The following is a 22911-nucleotide window of genomic DNA, read 5'->3' on the forward strand; positions in this document are numbered from 1 at the left end:
TGCTCTTGTTACTCTTCCTGCCTCTCCTTGCAATGCCTGTGGGAGCTGTGGGCTGGTGTTGGGGGGCAGAGTGGGGTGTGGGATGGGGAGGTTGATGAGGAATGAGTCACAGCTCCTCTGATGTCCCTCCTGTGGGCCTGGCTGCCTGGCTCCTGCCCCAGCCCCACCTCACCCAGCTGGGTGACTTCAGGGATTTTACTCAACCTCTCTGTGCCTCTGCAAAGGGAGGCCAATAATAACGGTACCTAGCTCAGAGGGCTGTGTGGAGGATTAAATAGGCGATTCCAAGCAAAGCGCTTAGACTGCCCCTCAAGCACAGTTAGCGCTCAACAAATGTTTACTAGTATCATCACTCTTATTTCAGCTAAGGGGGCCTCGTGCTCCATGTACAGCGAGATTGCGCAGAAGCTTATCCCCAGGTCCCACTTCCAGGAAGACTCTGACTTCATTGCTCGGGGTGGCCTAGGAATCTGCATTTTACAAGCTTCACCCATTCCCCCCAAAAGTACTACAATGCTCCCAGAAACCCAAGCTCTTCCACTTTCCCGTCCCCCTCTCCAGGCCACCCCAGAACCCAGAAGAGTCATCATCATCATCTTTTGTCAAACCTAATATTCCACTCAGAAAGGGCCCTACCCCCACTTTTAGGGAAATTTGACTTTGGGTTAAAGTTCCAGTATCTAGTCTTCCATGACTGTAAAATGTATACATTTCTACAAAGAATGGGATACATGAATAATAGATCCTGTTCTTTAGACGAGTGATTCTCAGTGAATGGACTAAGCTGGGCTATTCCAGACCCTCCTGATTCAGGTGCAGGAATCTGCATGTCACCCACTGTACTGCCCCCTGGAGTGTGAGGACCTCTGCTTTGGGGAACCTAGAGCTGCCTTAGAGCCCAAGGAGAGGAGGAAGTGGCCACTCCCAATCGCCATGGGAGGACGCTCATGAACAAAAGCCTGCACTGCCCTCGTTCTGCCAGGGGAGGTGGCTGTTTCCTTACACCCCTGGGTGTCCCTCCCTGGAGCCATGGACGTGAGCCAGGGCCTCTTCGGGGCACATGGCCGCTGACTTCTCACCCCCGGTCCCATCCACACCTAGTTCCTTTGTTCCTCCAACCTGCTGAGCCTTTGCCCAAGACAGGGACTTTCCCTGCGGTTCCACCTGCCAGGTGTGCCCTCCTACACCTGCACCCAAGGCCAGCTCCATCTCCTCCTGGGCCCAGCTCAGATGTCGCCTCTCTGGAGACCTTCTCTAACCCTTTTCTAAAGTGGCCTCCCTGCAATTCCCAATTTCACCTCACTTTCCCCCCACTCAATACAATTTGTAATTATTTCACGTATTGTTCTCGTTCTCTCACCAGACCATAAGCTGCTGCAGAAGCAGGGATTCTGTTGTTGCCCAGAGCCAAGCACAGTGCCTGGCACATAGTGGGCCCACAGGGGATATTGGTTGACTGGACAAGTGAATGCTCCTCCAAGTCAAACTCCTGGAAAGCCAATTACCCAGAGGAGCAGGGGTTTTAGCCAGTGTGAGTGGGCACACCTTAAGAGGACCACAGAAATCCTGCTACTGTGAGCACCATTTTTAAACCAGGTACATATATGTTTATCATCACAAATCCAAGTTTTCATCACATTTTCAAAATGCCTCCCAAAAATGTAAAGAAGCTTGTTCTAAGGTAAGTTCTTTGAAATAGTACAGGAGATTGCTAATGGGTGAGGTTTGGGGTGTCTAGCATCTGCCTCTCCCAAAGGAAATAGCATCTCACCACTCTGGGATGGCAGCCCCTCAGGCTCATGTCCCCTCATGTATGGCTGGAGGGTGCAATGAGATCTCACATGGAGCAGGCTTAGCACAGTGAAGGAGGCCACCAGGTAAATATCGGCATCACCAACCTGAGAAGTAGCTGCTTACACAGGAGCAGAGCATCCCTCCAGGGCGCTCCTCTCTGGGAACACCAGTGGCGGACAGGGCCTGGAAAACACCCAGCTAACTTATAGTCTTTCTTTTAAATAGCTGCTCAAGCTCTACCTCCTCAGGGACGTCTTTCCTCTGCTTACCCCGATCCCCAACTATCAGGTCTCCCCTCACTGCGCCCTTGCTTAGCTCCCCCCGCCCCCCACCTCTGCTCCACAGCAGAGCCATGCTTCATAACCGCATACTCCTGGCAGGAAGAGATGCAGACGCGTGTGAGCTCCAGGAGGACGAGGAGCCTGCCTGGCTGCTCAGAGCCCATGGTGCCTGACACTTAGCACTCACTGTCTTTAGCTGCTTTATTTGTTTTTTTCGTTTTGGGCTGTGTGGGGTCTTCGTTGCGGTGTGCGGGCTTCTCACTGCAGTGGTTTCTCTTGTTGTGGAGCACGGGCTCTAGGCGCGCGGGCTTCAGTAGTTGTGGCTCGTGGGCTCTAGACCGCAGCCTCAGTAGTTATGGCGCACGGGCTTAGCTGCTCCGCGACATGTAGGATCGTCCCAGACCAGGGCTCGAACCCGTGTCCCCTGCCTTGGCAGGCGGATTCTTCACCACTGGGCCACCAGGGAAGTCCCACTTTATTTGTTTGTTGAATGAGCAAGAGCAAAGCCCACCATCTGATTGGACGTCTGCAGGCTCCCTCCAGGCACTAAAACCATCACAGCACCCCCAGTTGTAATTCCTGCTAGAATGGCCAAAAGAGCCGTACACTCATTTGCGGATGTGCTCAGGAGAGGTGGCTCCTTGACAGGTTGTGCACTTTCAGTGTCCTGGGCACCATCTCTAGGCTAATCATACTTGGTGTCGTTCACTCCACCAGCTTCCCTGGTTTACAGGTAACGAAGCTGAGGCTCAGAGAGGTGAGAGTGACGATGACAGCAATCATAGCAACAAGGTTTTTGAGCATTGCTATGCATGATTCTCTTTAAGTCTCACTACAGCCCCACACTATTATCCAGACTCAGGGTGCAAATCTTGGCTTTCCCTCCTGAGTCTGCCAGGAGAGAAAGCCAGGATTTGCACCCTGGTCTGTGTGACTCAGAATCCCACGCTCTTAAGCTGGCTTCAAATCCGGGGCTCACCCATGAGCCGTGCTTCCTGCTCCCTTGTCATGCACCAGAACCATAAATCTACACCCTACACGTCATCGTTTCTTTACACTCAGTGGCCCTGAGAACCACAGCCTGTGATGAGGTGGGGCTGACGACCCCCCCACCCCCAGTTCAGCTCTCCAAAGAGCCAAGGACAACAGTGACCACTCTTCTCCAATTTTCTTGACAAAAAAAATAACAAAATCCCTACTGGTTACACAAGACCAGGAAGACTAGAAAAGTACATTTAAAGTAACTGATATTCTACAAACATTCCCAAGGTGGGCATGAACACTGAGAGAGGACCTCAGATCGGGAAATCCATCACACTGAACTAATGCTTTTGATTTACGAGACCAGAAGTGAAGTGTCCAAGGATGGCCCGGGGCTTCTGGGAAATTCGCACAGGACCCTGCATGTCCCCCGCATCTTGGGGGGAGAGGAAAAGAAGGGGAAAGAGCCTTTGTCTCAGAGCTCACGGCAGCTGAATTGTCAGGCCCAGACTTCCAAGGTCTGTGCAGCTGCAGGAGAGCAGAGGAGGGACAGAGTGGTAGGAGGTGAGATCAGAGAGGACACCAGAGACCCTGCAGGCTCTGAGAGGCATTGCACAGATTTCAGCTTTCGCTCTGTGTGCGATGGGAAATTTTGGAGGGTTTTGAGCAGAGGAGTGCCATGGTCTGATTTATGTCTTAAAATGATTTCTCAGGCAGCCATATGCAAAAGAGATTGTAGTTGGGCCAGGGAAGAAGCTGGGGCACCAGGTAGGACACCCCTGCAATAACTCAGGCCAAGATGATGGCAGCTGAGGAGGAGTGGTTAGATGGGGTCAGATCCTGGAAGTGTTGACAGGACTTCCTGACAGATGGGTCATGGGAGATGAGGAAAGAGGAGTGAGTCGAGGGGGACTCCAAGGGCTGTGGCTGGAGCAACTAGATGGATTGGGATGCCACGTCTTGAGATGGTGAGGAGAGGGGATTTGAACTGAATTCTTAATGACCCTCCAACCCAGAGCAACAAGATGAACTTAATGCTTTGGCTTCAAGGCTCTCTGTCCCCTCCCTGTAAATCTTATCCACAAACCATCCATCCATCCAATTATTCATTCATTCATTTGTATCACTTAATAAACATCACTGGTAACTACCATGTGGTAAACATGGGAGGCACTGGACACAGGAGGATTAATTAAATTCACACCCTGCGCTCCAGAAACATATAATTTAGTGGGGGATTCAGAGACCAGCCATCCTGTTTTATGTATTCAGTCATCTGGTCCCTCGACAATCATCAGCACTTAATTTCTCACAAGCAAGCATTGCGATAGGCATTGCAGAGGACTTAAGAAAGTCCTAGGGGCTTCCCTGGTGGCGCAGTGGTTGAGAGTACGCCTGCCGATGCGGGGGATGAGGGTTCGCGCCCTGGTGTGGGAAGATCCCACGTGCCGTGGAGCGGCTGGGCCCGTGAGCCGTGGCTGCTGAGCCTGCGCGTCCGGAGCCTGTGCTCCGCAACGGGAGAGGCCACAGCAGTGAGAGGCCCGCGTACCGCAAAAAAAAAAAAAAAAAAAAAGAAAGTCCTAGTCCAATTGGAAAGCCTGAGATTAACCATCCTTGCCCATTCATTCATTCATTTATTCACTGAAGAGTCACCAACATCCACCTTGTGCTGGTCTGGGAGAGGTTTCCCACTGGATGACCCAACAGTGGGGTCTACCGGGTGTCTCTAAGCAACAAGACTTCCGTCTGGATCCCTGGCCTCCCCACAGGGTTCCACCTGCTGCCCTCACCATGTGAGCAAGCCCCAGTGGCAGCTGCCAGAGCCCATCACGGCACCTCCCCACAGCATGCTGGGGGCTAACTTCGGTGTCGTCTTCTTACAGAAAACCATAAGTCCATCCATCCAGGTGGCCACCCTTGCAGCCATCCACGTGGGTACCATCTGACCTTGCTTAATACCCACAGGTCCAAGAACCCAAGATGCATTCACTCTGGAGGCTCCTGGTCCTCCTCAGCTCACTGGCCTTGCCCTTGGCACTCCATAAGCAGCCCTGGCCTGGCCTGGCCAAGACTCACAGAGACAGCAAATCGGGTCTGGCGAGAAGTAAGCTAAGCCCATGCTCTGCCCACTGTCACAGGGAGGGTAGGGAAAGCATTAACTTGACCCCACCACTGACTTGCTAGATGACCTGGAATTGGTCACTTGTCCTCTTCTCTTCCTTTTTTCTTAGACCTGAAGTACACAAAATTGAGTTTGAGTTGATCATATGCCTATTCCTAGCATATCCTCATTATCATGAACCATGGCAAGACCCCTCTTGTGTTTTATTTTATGTTATTTTCCTCTCGACTTCTTATTCTCACTCCCATTCCCCTCTTCCTTGGCAGGCATTGCAGCTTGTTTAATATAGGTGTTGGCTTTTTTGGGGGGGTGCTGCGCAGCTTGTGGGATCTTAGTTCCCTGATCAAGAATTGAAGTCGGGCCCCCGCAGTGAAAACACAGAGTCCTAACCACTGGAAAGCCAGGAAATTCCCTAATATATGTGTTTTTAAATGCCCATATCCTTGTAAAACATACAGTGTTTTGATTTACATAAATGGTAAAGCCGTATAGATTTCTTTTTTTTTTTTTTTACTGTTTTCACTGGACACCGTGCTGTTGACATCTGTTGCTTCAGACTTGTACAGAAAAGTCCATGAAATACATCCACTTCATCATCACTTGGCCATTTCCCTAGGGATGAACACTTGAGTTGTCTCTAACTTCCCACTATTATAAACTACACAGCAACGAACATTCTCACGTGTCCTTCTTAGAACCTACGGGAATTTCCCTGGGATATACCCTGAAGGGAGATGGCTGGGCTCTAAGGCAGGTGCAAACTGAATTTAACTAAAGACTGCCAGATTGCTTTCTAGGATGGCTGTGCCGGTCTACACCCATTCCAATAACAAACAAGCATACCTGTATCCCTTGTTTCCCAACACTGGAGAGAATCCACTGGTATCAGCCTCCTTGAGCTGCCACAGCAAGACACCACAGACCAGGTGGCTTGAACAACAGACATTTATTTTCTCGCAGCTCTGGAGGCTGGAAGTTCAAGATCAAGTTGCCCACAGGGTTGGTTTCTGGTGAAACCTCTCTTCCTGGCTTGTAGATGGCCACCTTCTCACTGCGTCCTCACAGGGTCTTTCCTCTGTGTGTGTACAGAGGGTGAGCGAGCATGTTCTGGTGTCTCTTACTCTTCTTATAAGGACACTAGTCCCATCGGATTAAGGCCCCACCCTTATGACCTGATTCAACGTTAACTCCTCCCTCAAGGCCCCATCTCCAAATACAGTCACGTTGGAGATTAAGGCTTCACTATATTGATTTGGGGTGGGGGGAGCACAATTCAGTACATAACAGCATCTTTCTAATTGTTTGCCAGTCTGATGTGTGTTTGAGTGATATCTAATTGTTTTAGCTTGATTAGTGAGATTAGTTTGATTAGTGAGAAGTTTGAGCAACACGTCTTAATTCTGTCAGCCATTTTGACTTCTTTGAATTCCCTGTTCTTATCTTTTGCCCATTTTTCTATTTGCTTTCCAATTTTTTTAATCCTCTTTGATTTGAGAAGATGTTAATTAATTTATTCTTGACATTAGTCCCTTGTCAGGTCTAAGCATTGCTAACATCTCTCCCAAACTGTCACCTATTAACTTTGTTTGTAGACACTTCATTGAACAGGAATATTTTCAAACTCATCAACATTTCATCTTATGGTTTATATTTGATGAGTCTTAAGCCCTTGTCTCCAGCCTGTTTTTTCTAACAGCTTTACAGTTTCACTTTTCACATAGAGGATTTTAATCCATTTGGAGGCTATCTTTATGTATGTTTACATCTGTAAATTAGAGATTCAGCTTCACTTCTCTCCTTATGAGTCCATTCAACGCACCTACTAAATGGTCAACTTTCCAAACACATGGATTCCCTTTTGAGTTCTGTGTTCTGTGTCTGTGTAACTGTTTCTGTACCCAAAACATAATATTTTAAATACTACATCTTTGTAAAATGCCATTTTATCTGATAGAACTTTCTTCTTCCAAATGAATCTTAGACTGTGTTGAGTTCCTTAAAAAAGAGAAAGAATCTTCTGGAAATTTAATTAGGGTTTCACTGAATTTGTTTATTAATTTAATGACAATTGACATTTTTGCAGTATTATGTTAGGCAATTACAAAAGTAATATATCTTTCAATTTATTCAGATTATATTTTAGATCCCTTAACAGAATTTTAAATTTATATAAATGTCTTAAGTATGTTTTGTTAAATTGATTCTTAGAGAATTTATGGGTTTTGTTGCCACAGTAAATATTGCCTAATTTTCTATTATATTTTCTAGTTGGTATTGCTGGTACAGATGAGAGGAAAGCTGTTGATTTTTAAAACTTAATCTGCTATCCAAAAGTCTTACTGACCGCTTATTAGTTCTAATAATTTGTCTTATTTATTCTGTTCAATTTTCTTTCTAGAGGATTATGTCATCTGCAAATAGTGACAGTCTTATATTTTCTCTTCTAAACCTTATACTTCTTGTGCCTTTTTCTTATCTTGCACTATAGCCAAGGCCTCCTATAGGAATGGGAATATATCTAGAATTCTCCACTTAGTATATTTCTGTAGGTTTTTGGGATATAGTTTTTATCATGTTAAGAAAGTCCCCTTATATTTCTAGTTTCCTAAATTTTTCTTAATCATAAATCAGTATTGGTCCTTAACAAATGCTTTTCTGCATCTAAAAATTAATCCATCTTTTTCTTCTACTCTGTTAATGTGATAAACTGTATTAATAGATTTTCTTATGTCGAACCCATCCTAGCATTTCTAGAATAAATATGATATTTTTATAACATACTATAATTATCTATTTATAATCTGCTATTTTATATTATTTTTATAATGTACTTTATTATTTTTATCATGTATTATTTTTATAATATACATTAATGTATTTATAATGTATCAAACTAAAATTTATATTTTATAATGTAATATAATATTTTTATAATGTACTATTAGCTATTAGATTTGTTAGCTAGTAATTTATTTAGGATCTTAGCAAATTTTTCATACATAAAATTGATGTGTAATATCTTTTCCTTGTACTGTTCTTGAAGCAAGTTGTACTAGCCTCATAAAATGAATTTTGCGTCTTCTTTTTCTATTTTCTTTCACAATTACCTTTTCATAGAGTTGGGTAAAAGTCTTCCACAAAACCATCTAGATCAAAACTTTGGGGGAATGAGATCACCTGTTTCTATTTCTTTTTTTTTTTTTGCGGTACGCGTGCCTCTCCCGTTGTGGAGCACAGGCTCCGGACGCGCAGGCTCAGCGGCCATGGCTCACGGGCCTAGCTGCTCCGCGGTATGTGGGATCCTCTCTGACCGGGGCACGAACCCGTGTCCCCTGCATCGGCAGGCGGACTCTCAACCACTGCGCCACCAGGGAAGCCCTGTTTCTATTTCTTAATGGTTTTAAGTTACCGATGTTTCCCATTTCCCCTCATCATGACTTGGCATTTTATGGTTTGCCATAAATGTATGCATTGCATTTAGGTTATCAAATATATTCACGTGTGGTTGTGGCTCCAGGTATCCTCATCTGTACAATAGGTGCAGTTAGAATGCTGTTTCATTGGGCTGCTTTTGAGACTTAAATGAAGGCAAGTATGTGCAAAGTGTTTTTCAACTGTGAAAATGTTTATCTGTACAACCATTTCTCACGTATCTGTTAGGGTGTTACAGAAAACTCAGGTCAATCTGGTTTAAACAATAAAAAGAAAAGTATTTCACACAACTGAAAGTCGTAGGTAGGGCAAGCTCTGGGTTTGGTTCAATCAGCAGCTCAAAGCTGCCAACCAGAACTGAATTTCATCCTTTTTTAGCTCTGTTATCGTCATGGTTTCATCCACAGGCTGTTGGTTCACAGTGTGATAGGAAAATGGTGGCCAGTGGCCATTGGAGCTATAGGCTGTCTTGTTCCTTTCCAGTAGGAGAAAGAGAAAGAAACCTTCCCCTCAAACATGAAGCATAGGGTCTGTTTAGTCTGATAGAACCAACTTGGATCATATGCGAACTTTGTACCTGTAAGAGTCACCATGCAATGATAATCAACAGCCTCATCTGGACCAAGAATTGAAAAGAGTGTCTGAATCAAAAGAGGGGTCAGATGGGAAGAATAGGACAAATGGGTGGATGGGAGAGTGGGTAGATAAGAGGTTGGATGGGAGGATGTATGGATGAGTGGATGGATGGGTAGATGGATGGATTGATGGTTGGATATTGGATAGACAGATAGATGGAGAATAGATGGGACGATGGATGGATGGATGGATATTGGATAGGCAGATAGATGGAGAATAGATGGGAGGATGGATGGATGGACGAATGGATGGATGGATGGATACTGGACTGACAACTACTAGTGTCTGCTGCTCACGAATTCCCAAGTGCTACTATCATCATTAACCAAGAACTACTAAGAGTTCTAGGCATACCTATAGTTTCACTCCATCCTTGAAACTATTTCTTTACTGTATGTTCTCCTACTAGGTAGAAAAATGGTTTGTGTGTTTAGTGCCCAGTACTGAACCTGATACCCAGTAGATGCTCAGTAAATATCCTTTGGCTAATAAATGTCTCAATATTCCTAGTAAGTATCCTATGAGATGGGTATTATTACTGCCCTATTACACAGATGAGGAAATCAAGACTCAGGGAGGTAGTAGAGCTAGGATTTGAACCCAGATCTATGACTCCAGAGACATTTTCTTTTTTTTTTTTTTAAATTATTTTATTTTATTTATTTATTTTTGGCTGCATTGGGTCTTTGTTGCTGCATGTGGGCTTTCTCTAGTTGTGGCGAGCCGGGGCTACTCTTTGTCCCGGCGCGCGGGCTTCTCATTGCGGCAGCTTCCCCTGTTGTGGAGCACAGGCTCTGGGTGCACGGGCTTCAGTACTTGTGGTGCACAGGCCTAGCTGCTCGGAGGCATGTGGGATCTTCCTGGACCAGGGCTCGAACCCGTGTCCCCTGCATTGGTGGGCGGACTCCCAACCACTGCGCCACCAGGGAAGCCCCAGAGACACTTTCTGCAGCAGAAACATGGGGTGCTGAAAGGGGGTCTGGCGGCTGGCCCTGGAGGATACTGGTGAGGTGTGACAATGGCTTCTGTGGCTCTGCAGTAATACATAGTTCTCAGTGTGGGGCCTGAACACCTAGAGGGTTGAGTCAGTGCAATAAATGTGTCTTGAGGTGAGCTCTGAGGTTTGTCAGAATTGGGCCCCCAACCTGGGCAGTTGGGCTCGAGGGTCCAGAGAGCTAGGATTTCACGCAAGTCAATAGCTTTTCAAATTTCCCTCCTTTTTGGAATTCATTCTTTTCCACTTGTAGCTCCACCCAGCCTTGCAGTTTATTCCGAGCATGGTGGGGGAGGATTTCCATTTATTCTCTCCTTATTTGCCCACCTCTTTTTCTCTTCAACCAACATTTACTGTGATCCAGATCCTGTACGTTAGGCTCTGTGTTCCACATTCAGAGATACAGCACTGGGCAAGATTTCAACCATAATATCTCTCTTTAGCAGCTATTGCCTGCCAGACCCTCTGCAGGTGTGTCACACCAACACTGCAAAGCATCATTTCACGGATGAAGAATGTGGATCTCAGTGTTGGGGGCAGGGGGATGACACACCAATCACTCAGCAAGAAGCCGGTGTGCCAGCCTGCAACCTGGGCCTCCTGGCTCCAAACCCCCCACCTTTGCCAGGACATCGTGCAATGTCACTGGTCCCATGTCCATTTCCAGTTATTGCGCAGGGCCTCATGAAGTGCAATACAGAGCGCCGAATCCAGAACATCCGCTTCCTGGACAGTCTGAATGCCTCCAGGCAGACGGCCTCGGGGATGGTGGGCTGGCTAATTGGCAGCGTGAGCCTTCAGCAGCATCAAGAAGGCAGGTGAGATCTTGAGCCCCATCACTGGCCCTGGGACTCCTGATAAAGCTCTAAGAGGGCAGAGCTTGAGGGCATGGCAGTACGAGGCCTGTGAAGAGGAAAGGAGGGAAGATTGGAAGGAGATGTCACACCCAGCACAAGGATGAGTAGGGGGCCCAGCACAAAGGGTCACTGGGAGAGGCAGCACAGCAGAATAATTAAAGGTGAAGGTTTGGGAGCAAAAGTTTCTGCATTTAAATCCTGACTCTGGGGCTTCCCTGGTGGCGCAGTGGTTGAGAGTCCGCCTGCCGATGCAGGGGACACGGGTTTGTGCCCCAGTCCGGGATGATCCCACATTCCGCGGAGCGGCTGGGCCCGTGAGCCATGGCCGCTGAGCCTGCGCGTCCGGAGCCTGTGCTCTGCAACGGGAGAGGCCACAGCAGTGAGAGGCCCGCATACCACAAAAAAAATTAAATAAAAAAATAAATAATAAATAAATCCTGACTCTGCCACCAACTTTGGGGAAATTGCTGGGCCACTCTGGTCTCGTCTATAAAATGGGTACCCAGAGCACAGCCTGGATAAACATCTGGGGTGCCAAAGGAACCCAGGACTAGAGTCAGACATTTGAACCCCACTCTTGCTTGAAAGCTGTGTGACTCTGGGCAAGGCATTTGAGCTCCCTGAGCTCCAGCCTTGAGACCTCCTCAATGAAATGGGCGTAATTATCCCTGCGTCCCAGAGCTGTTAGGAGCTTTCCCTGTGTCACGTAGTGGATGCGTAGCCATTGGTATAATTAGCCTCGCAGAACTGGGCCTGTCCTCCACCTCCATTTTCCCCCCTTCCTCTCAATGGAGGCAGGCCTCCCCAGCTGCCTGGTCTCAAAGCTGCTCAGATGTAACACCATGATCCCAGCCTGCTGTGCCCTTGACCTACCTTCTCTCTGATTTGAATCCCTCATTCCCTGCATTTTAATGAGCGCCAGTACTCACCAGCAGGGTTTCCCTTGCTGTGTGCAGTCACAATCACTTCCCTTCATTCATTCCTTTAACAATTGTTACAGATATTCATTGAGCGCCTACTGTGTACCGACACCTGGGCTGGGTACTGGGAATACAGCTCTACATAGACCTACAGTTCCTGCCCTTTTGGATCTTACATCCTAGTTAGTGAGACAGGACACAAAAGTAAATAACTAATTTCAGATGGAGGGATATAACGTGAAGACAAATTTAGCCAGGTCAGGGGTGAGAGTGAGAGGGCTGATCGGGGGACCTTCCTAACCCTTAAGTAGAAATATGAATGAAGAGAAGGAGGTGAGTGACATGAGGTCATGGGGGCACAGTGAGTGCAAAGGCCCTGAGGTAGGAAGGAGATTGATGCATTTGAGGAGGAGGAAAAGTCCTGTGTGGCTGGGTGAGCAAGGGGAGGGTGGTAGGAGATGGGGCTACAGAGGCAGGTGAGGCCAGACCCTGCAGATCTGAGGGGCTGTGATGGGGAGTTCAGATTTTATTGCAAGAGCAGTGAGAAACCAGTGGAGAACACTGAGTGATAGGGGAGTGTTAAGGCCCCTCTGGCTGCCACATGGAGATCGTTTGTGGAGAGGCCAAGATCGTAGCCTGGAGCCCAGAGAGAAACTAGAGCATCTCCAGGCAAGAAGTGATGGTGACCTTGACCAGATGAAAGCAGCAGAGTAAGGGGAAGTGGCCCATTTCAGGATATATTTTGCAAGCGGAGCCAACATGATTTGCTAATGAGTGGGATGTGGAGGTGAGGGATGGAGAGAAGTTGAAGACAGCTCCCACGGTTTGGGTCTGGGCCCCTGGGAAAGTGGTGGGGCTATCCACTGAGAGTGGGAGGCTGGCTCTGAGAACGGGCCCAGGGGCTGGGTCCGCAGTTGGCTATGGGTTTCACAAGTCAGTTGTGTGGAGCTGTTTGGGGGCGCTCAGGGACAGCTTGTAACCCCAGGGCTCCTGCAGGGAGCTCTTGCCCTCAGAGCATCTGTAAAAGGATCTGACTCCAAATCCGACTGCTAGGAGACAGGCCAGCCTTGTCTGTAACGCCCAAGGCCTTGAGGTCTGAGACCCTTCACCCTTGCAGGGGTCTTTGCTCTTTCCTTGTGCAGCGCCAACGTCACCAACATTCAGCTGGACTATGGTGGGATCCGGATGTCTTTCCATAAGGAGTGGTTCTTGGCAAACATCTCACTTGAATTTGACATTGACTCAAGACTGTAAGTCATACAGAAGCGGGGCCTGAAGGGCACTGTTCCTCTTCACTGGGAACCTGGGAGTGGGGGGAGGGGGGTGGATTTCGGCAATTTGGGGAACCCAGATCTTTCTGCTGCAAACTGGTTTCAATTCCTGGTTTCCGAACTCACTTGCTGTGTGACCTTGGGCAAGTCACTTCAAATCTCTGAGCCTTGGTTTCCTCAGCTGAAATATGGATGGTGATCACAGGTCAGTGGAGGCAGGTCATATGCTCATTTAAACCTATGTGAGTTCCCTACAACGATTTTTAAAAAGAGAAACAGGGGGCTTCCCTGGTGGCGCAGTGGTTGAGGGTCCGCCTGCCGATGCAGGGGACATGGATTCGTGCCCCGGTCCGGGAAGATCCCATATGCCGCGGAGCAGCTGGGCCCGTGAGCCATGGCCGTTGAGCCTGCGCGTCCGGAGCCTGTGCTCCGCAACGGGAGAGGCCACAACAGTGAGAGGCCCGCGTACCGCAAAAAAAAAAAAAAAAAAAAGAGAAAGTTTAATGATCACATCACCCTTCCCTCCTCCGGTTTAGACTACCCTTTAACATCTACTGCCTCTGGGAGGGCTCCACTAAATTGTAAAGATTTTAGAATAAGATTAACTCTCAATTTTTGAATTTCCGAAGGCCCCCTAATCTGGTCTATTTAAAGGATTTTCAGAAGGCGCTCTGGCTAGTAATGTTTTTCTCCTTAATCGCTGACCACAGAATTTAACATCCAGGCAACGTGGAGCCCCACTGTGCTGATGTCTTGAAAGAGCCACTCTCCGTGTTGGCTGCTTCTTCCTCCTTCTATTCCTTCTCTGTCTCCTGCCCCTCCCCCCTCCTCCTCTCTCGCGTCCCCAGGCCCTTCAATAACCAGATCATAAAGACACACGCACGCATGAACCTCGCTGTGGAGTTCTGGCTGGAGAAAGATGAGTTTGGCCGGAGGGATCTGGTGATAGGCAACTGCCGCGTGGAGCCCAGCAGCGTCCGCATGACTGTCCTCGATGAGTAAGATCCCAGCCACCCCTCCCCAGGGCTGGGCCCCTTCCTGACTGGCCCTGGCTGCAGCCACAGGTCTCCACCACCTCCTGGGTGAGCCCCAAAGAGATCTCACCCAGGATCTTCCCCAGGATCTGTTCCTCCTCCTGCATCCCCATCCCAGAGGTGGCCCTGCCACCGTCCCAGAAGCCAGACTCCTCCTCCGCCTCACTCCCCACAGCCCATCTTCCACAGGTCCCATCAATGACCTCCTGGCAACCCTCACCTTCTCCCTTTCTCTCCATCCCCACAGCCACTGACTGGGCTCGTAGTCCACTTCCTGGACCACTGTGGGAGCCTCCTCCAACTTTCCCTGACTCAGGCCTCACCGCTTTCACTCTGTTCTCCCCCTGCAGCAGAAATCACTTTCTAGCCCAGAAATCTAGCCATGTCAGCCAGCCCCTGCTCCAGACACTCCAATTGTTCTCCAGTGCCCTCTGGATGAAGAGCAAACTCCTGGATGTCACTCAAGGCCCTACTTGTCCTGTCCCCTACCCCACTCTGCAGCCCTTTGCCCTCAAGTCTCTCTGAAGAACCCCCCTCCATCAATATGCCATACATTTTCATACCACCGTGCCTTTGCATATGCTGATCCTTATGCTTGGATGCCCCTCCTTCCTTCTTTAAAGCTCTTCCTCATCACTCATTCATTCAACAAATATTTGCCGAGAACCTACTATGTGCTAGGCACAACATGCTTGATGCTAGGGATACAGTAGTGAACAAGATAGGAAAAAATAGACTTAAATAAAGATCTGTAGACTAGCTGACCAAGTGTGTCAACCCCAACAGACTGAGTCCCTCAAGGGCAAGATTTGTGTCTGATCTCTCTCTGTAATTCCAGAATGCTGAAAGCAACTAGGTCATCAGTGGATATCCATTCATTTATTCATCAGACATTCACTGAATGCCTAGATCATGCCAGACATCCACGAAGAAAACTGTGGACTGTAGTTACTGCCCTGGTTCTAATCTAATCAGCACTTAACTAGCTGTGTGACCTTGGGGAAGGCACATCACCTCTCTGAGCTGTGCCTTTGACTATTGCTTACAATGATGCCTCTCATGTAGGGCTCTCTGAGGATTAAATGGCTGTGTGAGATGTTCTCCACACACAGCACCTGACATTAGTATTGTCTATATTTATCTGTTCTGTTTTGTATATCTATCTCTCTTTCTAGAGGTATCCCACCAAAGATGAAACATTTTTTCCAGAACCTCAGAGACAACCTGGAAAAAGTTATCCCACACCTGATAGAAAGTCAGGTAAGTTTCAGAAAAGTAGTTTCACCTTGGGCATCCTTGAGTCTGAGGGTCAGGGCATATATATTGGCATTTCAGCAAAGAATTGGGCTTTAGAACCTGAGAAATCTCAAATTAAGATGTTAATTTTTGCCATCTACTGACTGTGTGTCCTTGGACAAGTGACTTAGCCTCCCTGAGCCTCAGTTTCCCCATCTGTAACATGGGAACCATCACAGTCCCCATTTCACAGAGAGCCACAAGGATTCAGGGGGGCAAAGCACGGAAGTGCTGTGCATAGCACCTGGTGGGTAGTTGGCGTTCAGTACAAGGGAGCCACACTTGCCATGATTCCTTGTGGAAATCCCGTGGCTTCCAGCCACAGCCCCTCCAGTTTTCTTTTCCCACTCCCTGGTCTGACCCTTCTCTCTGTGTTGGTGGCCCAGGAATGTCCTCTGATCGATGAAATCCTCAGGCAGCTGGATGTGAAACTGTTGAAAAGCCTCATGGGTGAGTGAGCACCTGTGTCCCTCCAGGGCGAGGACTCAGGACGGGCAAATGGCCAGAAGAGGTGTCCCCGCTGCAGCTCTCATTGAGGCCTGCTGAGGGGTGTCTGCATGTGCTCTGAGGACACTCAGAGGTGACCATATGACCATGACCTTCACTATCCCCTGAGAGAGCTGGGACAGCAGAGGGCACCCCTACCAAGCAGGCTGTGCCCCGCCAATTCACCCAAACCTCCAGGTTACCAGAGCTTCTCCCAAGATTCCACTCAATCCTTTAGGGAGCACTGCCCTCCCACACACCCAAGCCCTCCCCCATCCCAGTTGCAGATAAACAGATATAGTCCCTGCCTTCAGGGAGCTCACAGTGAGTGGAAGACACAAGAACTGAATAATTAGATATCATTTGAAGAGTTTTAATGTGAATGTTCCCGGCACCAGGCCTTGGTCAGCATGGATGGATGAGAGACCCCTTCGGTGTGGACCTGGGGGTCAGAGGGCAGACACCTGGTGACTGATTCTGCCTCTTCTCCTTACAGAACAGGCCATTGCTCATGAACTCAACCAACTTTGAGTCCAGCCAGACTTCCACAAGCCAGACTTGAGCGCCCCCTAGCTGCCCACTGATAATCAGAAGGAGATTCCAGATTTGGAGACTACAAGTCGCCCTCAGAATGGGGCTTCTGATGTCCCACTCTTACCACAGGCCCTGTGGACATCCTGTCCTCTTCCACAATAAATTCTAGCTCTGAAGGGTACAGAGGTCCTTCTGCCTGGGCCCTGAGGTTTGAGTTCCAAAAGTCAGACCTGATGAAGGTCCATCCTGAGACTTGGCTGATGGCTGATAAAGTCCATCCCAAACCCAGGATATGCCTGAGTTTGCTCATCAGCCCAGAAATGCCAGAGAAAACACTCTTTCTTTTCCTGTAATTTGCAGCCAATAGCCCATCCATGGATGTGCTCATCAGTGTGGGGAGGGTCCTGTTGAGGGTTCCCATCCCCTTGTTCATTCAACCCATGTTTATTGAGCACCTAATATGTGCCCAGAACCTTGCTGGGCTCCAAGGGGGTGAAGAAGAACGGTGACAGAGTGGTAAAGTATAAACAGAGTGGTAAAGTATAAACCAAACAGATCTGAGTTCAAATTTGATTCAGCCCAACGAGAAGTTCCAGGAGGGTATAACCATGTGCATCAGGGTGACCAATGACCCTCCAGCCCCCAGCACAGGCCTGACACCAAATGTGTGCTCAGCAAATACCCATGGTTAAATAATGGGTGAGTCCTCGTCTATGACTCCCTAGCTGTATCGGGGACAAGGCATTTTACCTTTTGGTCTCCCTCCCCTGCAAAGTGGGAATAGAAATCTTACACGATGTGGAGCAGCGGGGACCTCACACTGCTGGAGGGAGATGAGTCGCATCTCCACTTTGTAAAACTCGTGGCAACATCCCCTGAAGGGCAACATATTCCTCCCTCTGACCCACAGTCCCGATCCTAGGTACAGAAATACATGCACATGGGCACTGCAAGACATGTCCAACATTGCTCATAGCATCCATAGTCATAATAGCCCCAGAGTGAAAACTCCCTAAATGCCCATCAAAAGAATGGGTAAATAGAATTGGTAAATACCTTGTGGGATAGTCACCAGCGGAATGCTCTACAGTAATGAAAATAACCTACACCCACACAACCACGTGGATGGATCTCACACACCTAACAAAGCCAGGCCCCGAAACACACGTCTCCCATCTATATGAGGCTCAAACACAGCAAACCTAACCCGTGCTGTCAGAGGTCAGGATGGTGGCTACCCCTCAGGGAGAGGGTTAGTGACTGGACGTAGTAGGAGGGCCTTCTGGAGGGCTGGTAACACTCTGTTTCTTGATCTGGGTGCTGGTTATGGGGAGGGTGTTCAGTTTGTGAAAATTCATTGAGCGGTTCACTTATGTGCATTTTTCTTATGTATGTTATACTTTAACAAAAAAATTTTTTTTGAAAATAAAAACTATTTACCATGCAGGATGTTTGTAGGAGTACATGAAAAGACATTTGCAATATGTTTAGCATCTGCTAGGTCCATGGGCAATACTTATTAAAAGTCATTTAATTCATGGTTAATTATTTGATTAATGACTACTCACTTCTTAAATACAGATTCCTGCCCTCCTCCACCCAAGGAAAGGGACAGCATACTGAGAAATCAAGGGGAAATACACACACACACACACACAATAATAGTAGCACATATATCTAAGCACTCTGCATGTGCCAATCTTGGTGTTAGGAGCTTGCATCCAGCATCTCATCAAATCCTCACAGAAACCCCATGAAGTCCAAAACTGCTATCCTATTCATGCATGAGGACACTGAGGCTCAGAGAGGGCAAGCCACTTGCCCAAGGTCACAGAGCCAGGAAATGACCAAGCCGACTGCACCCAAGCAGCCAGACTCCAGAGCCCACAGCCTTGACCACTCTGAATCCCCACTTCAGTCTTCCATCCCTTCCGTCTAACACCCCTATCCCACCCACAACCCCACACTGGGAGAAAAATGTTGAAATCTGCGTTCTGCTAGATTGACAAGCTCAAACAAGGAAGTGTCAACAGCTCAAAGATGAGAATGGGGCAAGAGATACTCATGTCTCCATCTTTCAATTCAGACTCCCTAATCCGAAATGCTTCACTGGGGATCTGCAACCCTAAACACCCACGTTCACACGAATGATTCCCCCTGACAGCCTTGAGTTTACAGGGGTTTTCCGGCTCATGATTCAACGAGCAAACACGGGAGGGCTGGGCCCCATCCTCCAGCGAGGTTGCCTGGTCCCTTGTGAAGGCAGCTTTTGTCTCTTTTCTTCCTGACCCTTCCAGGGGTGCCTTTCTCAAGGGGCCTCCTTGGGTTTCTCGCATTCTGTTTTCTTTTCATTTTGAGGTTCACAGAGCTGTGGACTCATTGTGTTTTCTCCTGGAGGAGCTTGTTTCACAATGGACCTCTATTATGATACTGGGGTCTGGGGTTGGGGGTGGTAATTGAAGCAGAAATTCAGCCCCAAATACTCAGAAGCTTGCTCCAGGCCCTGCTCACCTGTGCTTGTAACTTCCAAGCCCTTCCGTACAGAGTTCTGACTCCCAGGGAAGAGAACCAGCATCCCACCCCCAAGTTCTGGAAAAACGACCTTGCATAGTTCAGAGTCCCTTGAAAAATAAAATGAACTCTGCCCTTTAGAAATGGATCTCATGGTTTTTTTGACCAGACTGGACAGATATTTATTAAAATAAAAAGGGAAGTGGCAGGACTCTAGATGTTAATTTTTCCTTTTAGTTCATCTGTATTTTCTCGATATTTCACCAGTGAACACATGTTCATTAGCAATAATATAAAATGGATATACAGAGAACCACAAACACTGGATATACAGAGAAGAGGTAGCTTCCTTATTCGATCTGTAACTAACCCATTCTTCTTTACAGTAACCACTTATTAGAGGGGAAACACTACATTTTCAGTCTATTTTAAACCATAGTTCAATTCAGTACATAAAAATGGATCCCTTGATTCGCAAAATGACACCAGTAAAGGCTCCCAAACACAGTCATAATCTGATACGTAGGAAGAAAAGGGCATGACCTCCAGTTTCTGACAAACACGTTGGGGAGGCATTGACATCGCCAATGCGGAAAACACTGTCTTGAAATGTTAGCTGGGTGTCCGTCCATGCTTCCTGATGCCCCATGACCCTTGCCCTGCTCAGGGCACTGGAACAAACAGTACCTGTGTTTCAAGGAAGGGCAACTTCAGCAGAAGCAGAGAGAAGGCTTTTGAGTCTACAAAGCCTGGGTCTCTGACAAAACAGCAGTGACAGAGAACAGATCAGTGGTTGCCAGTTGCAGGGGAAGAGGGAGGGGGTAACTATGAAAGGGCAGCATGAGAGTATTTTGGGGGTGATGGAACTGTTCTGTATTATTGTATTATTGTGGCTACATAAAACTATTCATGTGGGCTTCCCTGGCGGTGCAGTGGTTGAGAGTCTGCCTGCCGATGCAGGGGACACGGGTTCGTGCCCCGATCCGGGAGGATCCCACATGCCGCAGAGCGGCTGGGCCCGTGAGCCATGGCCGCTGAGCCTGCACGTCCGGAGCCTGTGCTCCGCAACGGGAGAGGCCACAACAGTGAGAGGCCCACGTACCGCCAAAAAAAAAAAAACAACTATTCATGTGTTAAACTCATTGAATTATACACCCAAAAAAAGTCAATTTTACTGTAGGTTAAATTTTTTTAAAGACTGAGTTGTTTTGTTTGTTTGTTTGTTTTAGTTATAAGATACTATTTCTCTTTTCACTCTCTCTCCCTTTTTTATCGGCCGTACCCTGCGGCTTACAGTATCTTAGTTCCCCCACCAGGGATTGAACCCAGGCCACGGCAGTGAAAGTGCTGAATCCTAACCACTGAACTGTCAGGGAATTCCTAAAGCCTGGGTTTTTCAATTTCAAAATTTGGGGCATAGGAGACATTAAGAATAGCATATACATGATGAATTGAAGCAAGGTTTCCTGCCCTCAGGACTAGAAAATTTCCCATGTTGGGTTGGTGGAGTGTGAGGGTCCAAGAGAAATTGAAGAGAAAATAGTTCTAGTGGGTTCTGAGAAGTGTCTCATGGCCTTGCTTCTCCCCAGGCAAACCTTGACGTGGGAGGAGGACAACAGAAACCCCAAGTCAACGTGCGGGATTCCAGAACAGAGGGGTTCTGTGTCCACATTCCCTTCCAGAACCAGGAGAGGTGGCAGGACCCCAGGGAGAGAAAGTTAACTGGAAGGTCTCAGTAGTTCCAGGCAGATGGGCTGCGGCAGTCCCCCGGGATCCTGCCTGAGACCCAAGGAATCGAGACACAGAACAATTTTGGGTGTCCAGCAAGGGTGTCCAGTAAAAAGTAAAGGCTAGGGCTTCCCTGGTGGCGCAGGGGTTGAGAGTCCACCTGCCGATGCCGGGGACACGGGTTCGTGCCCCGGTCCAGGAAGATCCCACATGCCGCGGAGCAGCTGGGCCCGTGAGCCATGGCCACTGAGCCTGCGCGTCCGGAGCCTGTGCTCCGCAACGGGAGAGGCCACAACAGTGAGAGCCCCGCGTACGGCAAAAAAAAAAAGTAAAGACTAAATTCGAAGGGGCCTTTTGGACGGGAGGGAAGCACAGCATCTTGGCATCAAGGGGTCAGATGGCATATGGCTGCTTCTATATTTCCAGTCAAAACAGGAACAGGACAGCCTTCTTCAGATGCCTTGGCACAAATAAAGCCCTGGAACAGAAATAAAATCCCAGGGGGAAATGGGGAAGTTTTTGTTACTCAACAAAATGGCATGTGAAATGCTAAACTATACATACATTAGAAAAAAAATATGTAGGGGAGTTCGCTGGTGGCCTAGCGGTTAGGATTCAGAGCTTTCACTGCGGAGGCCCAGGTTAGATCCCTGGTCAGGGAACCATCCCACATGCTGCGTGGCATGGCACAGCCAATAAGCAAATAAATAAATAAATGAAGGGATTATGTATTAAAAAAAAAAATGTAGGGACCTCCCTGGCAGTCCAATGGTTAAGACTTTGCCTTTCAATGAAGGGGGTGCGGGTTCGATCCCTGGTTGGGGAGCTAAGATCCCAGAGGCCTTGCGGCCAGAAAAACAAAACATAAAATATAAGCAATATTGTAACAAATTCAATAAAGACTTTAGAAAATGGTCCACATCAAAAAAAATCTTCAAAAAAAAAATGTAGACACATGAGTTTATGAACTGAAGTTCATACCCCATCCCCAGACATTATCCCCCACAGTCCTGTGAGGTAGATATTATCCTCCCATTTTACAGATGAGGAAACTGAAGTTCAAAGGTTTGGAGGGACTTGCCCAGGGTCACAGGATTTGAACCAGGGCAATATGCGCCCATATCCATCCCCTTTCTGCCGTAACACAAATGCAGCCTCTTAGCTTCAAACCAGCAGCTGTTAGCTGTCCAGTAACAAACTTGAATCCATTCTTTGGCTTATCTGCTTCCATTTCCCCCCAAAATAGTGGCAACCTGACCCAAACCACAAGAGTTGTACCAAGATAACATAAAAGGGGACCCCTTTGAGGATGACTGACAACATACAAGCTGTGGGAAGAGTCTGGTGAGCGCTTGAATGGATGATTGAGTTCAAAGCCATGGCCCAGCCCCTTGGAGGCATCGGCCAGACTCTCACAGGAAGTGGGAGCAGCTCCAGTGAAGGTCTGACATGAGGGGAAGGCAGCGTGGCTCACTGATTACAGGGGCATCAGACACAGGGGAGAATTCTGACACCACTCGCTCGCTGTGTATCCCTGGGAAGTAATCACCTTCTCTGAACCTTAGTCTCCTTATCTGACATTTGAGGTTCAACAATATCAAGCACTCATGACAAAGATGAAGTTCAAGTATGGAAAGCACCTGGCACAGAGTAGGTAGTCCATAAATGAGCATTTCGTCCTTCTCTCTCCGCTTTTGCTTTTAATATGCTCTCACTGGACTAGGGCCTGGACCTCCCTGTGCCTCGTTTTTTCACCCGTAAAATAGACTCCAAAGGCCCAAGTGGTGGTAACAAATGCCTCATTACTTCATTTGGGGAAGGGAAGAAGAAAGGGTAAGGGTAGAGACCAGGATGTCACACAATCCCTCAGGCCTGGGAAACTGGAAAGCATTTTCCAGGTTATAAAAGTGGGAGGCATGACATTCACAGACATGGGGATGCAAAACGGTCAGAGCGTGCCCAAGGCATCCTCATCTCTCAGCCCAGTGATTGAGAGAAAGGACTAGAGCGTGAATGCCTAGGCCCCATGCCCAC

At 47.9% G+C, this 22911-nt stretch overlaps 1 protein-coding gene across 1 annotated transcript; it reads left to right on the forward strand.

Annotated features, from left to right (window-relative positions):
* Positions 1-4815: 4815 nt before the first annotated feature.
* BPIFA3 (BPI fold containing family A member 3) lies at positions 4816-16818 on the forward strand. Its single transcript, XM_065892879.1, has 8 exons — positions 4816-4849; positions 5022-5160; positions 10908-11058; positions 13160-13267; positions 14137-14286; positions 15498-15582; positions 16005-16068; positions 16601-16818. The coding sequence occupies exons 2-8, from the start codon at positions 5037-5039 to the stop codon at positions 16633-16635; spliced, it is 717 nt and encodes a 238-aa protein (XP_065748951.1). The 5' UTR covers positions 4816-4849; positions 5022-5036; the 3' UTR covers positions 16636-16818.
* Positions 16819-22911: the final 6093 nt, after the last annotated feature.

This window comes from Phocoena phocoena, chromosome 15 (genome assembly GCF_963924675.1).
Source record: "Phocoena phocoena chromosome 15, mPhoPho1.1, whole genome shotgun sequence".
NCBI classification, from domain to species: domain Eukaryota; kingdom Metazoa; phylum Chordata; class Mammalia; order Artiodactyla; family Phocoenidae; genus Phocoena; species Phocoena phocoena.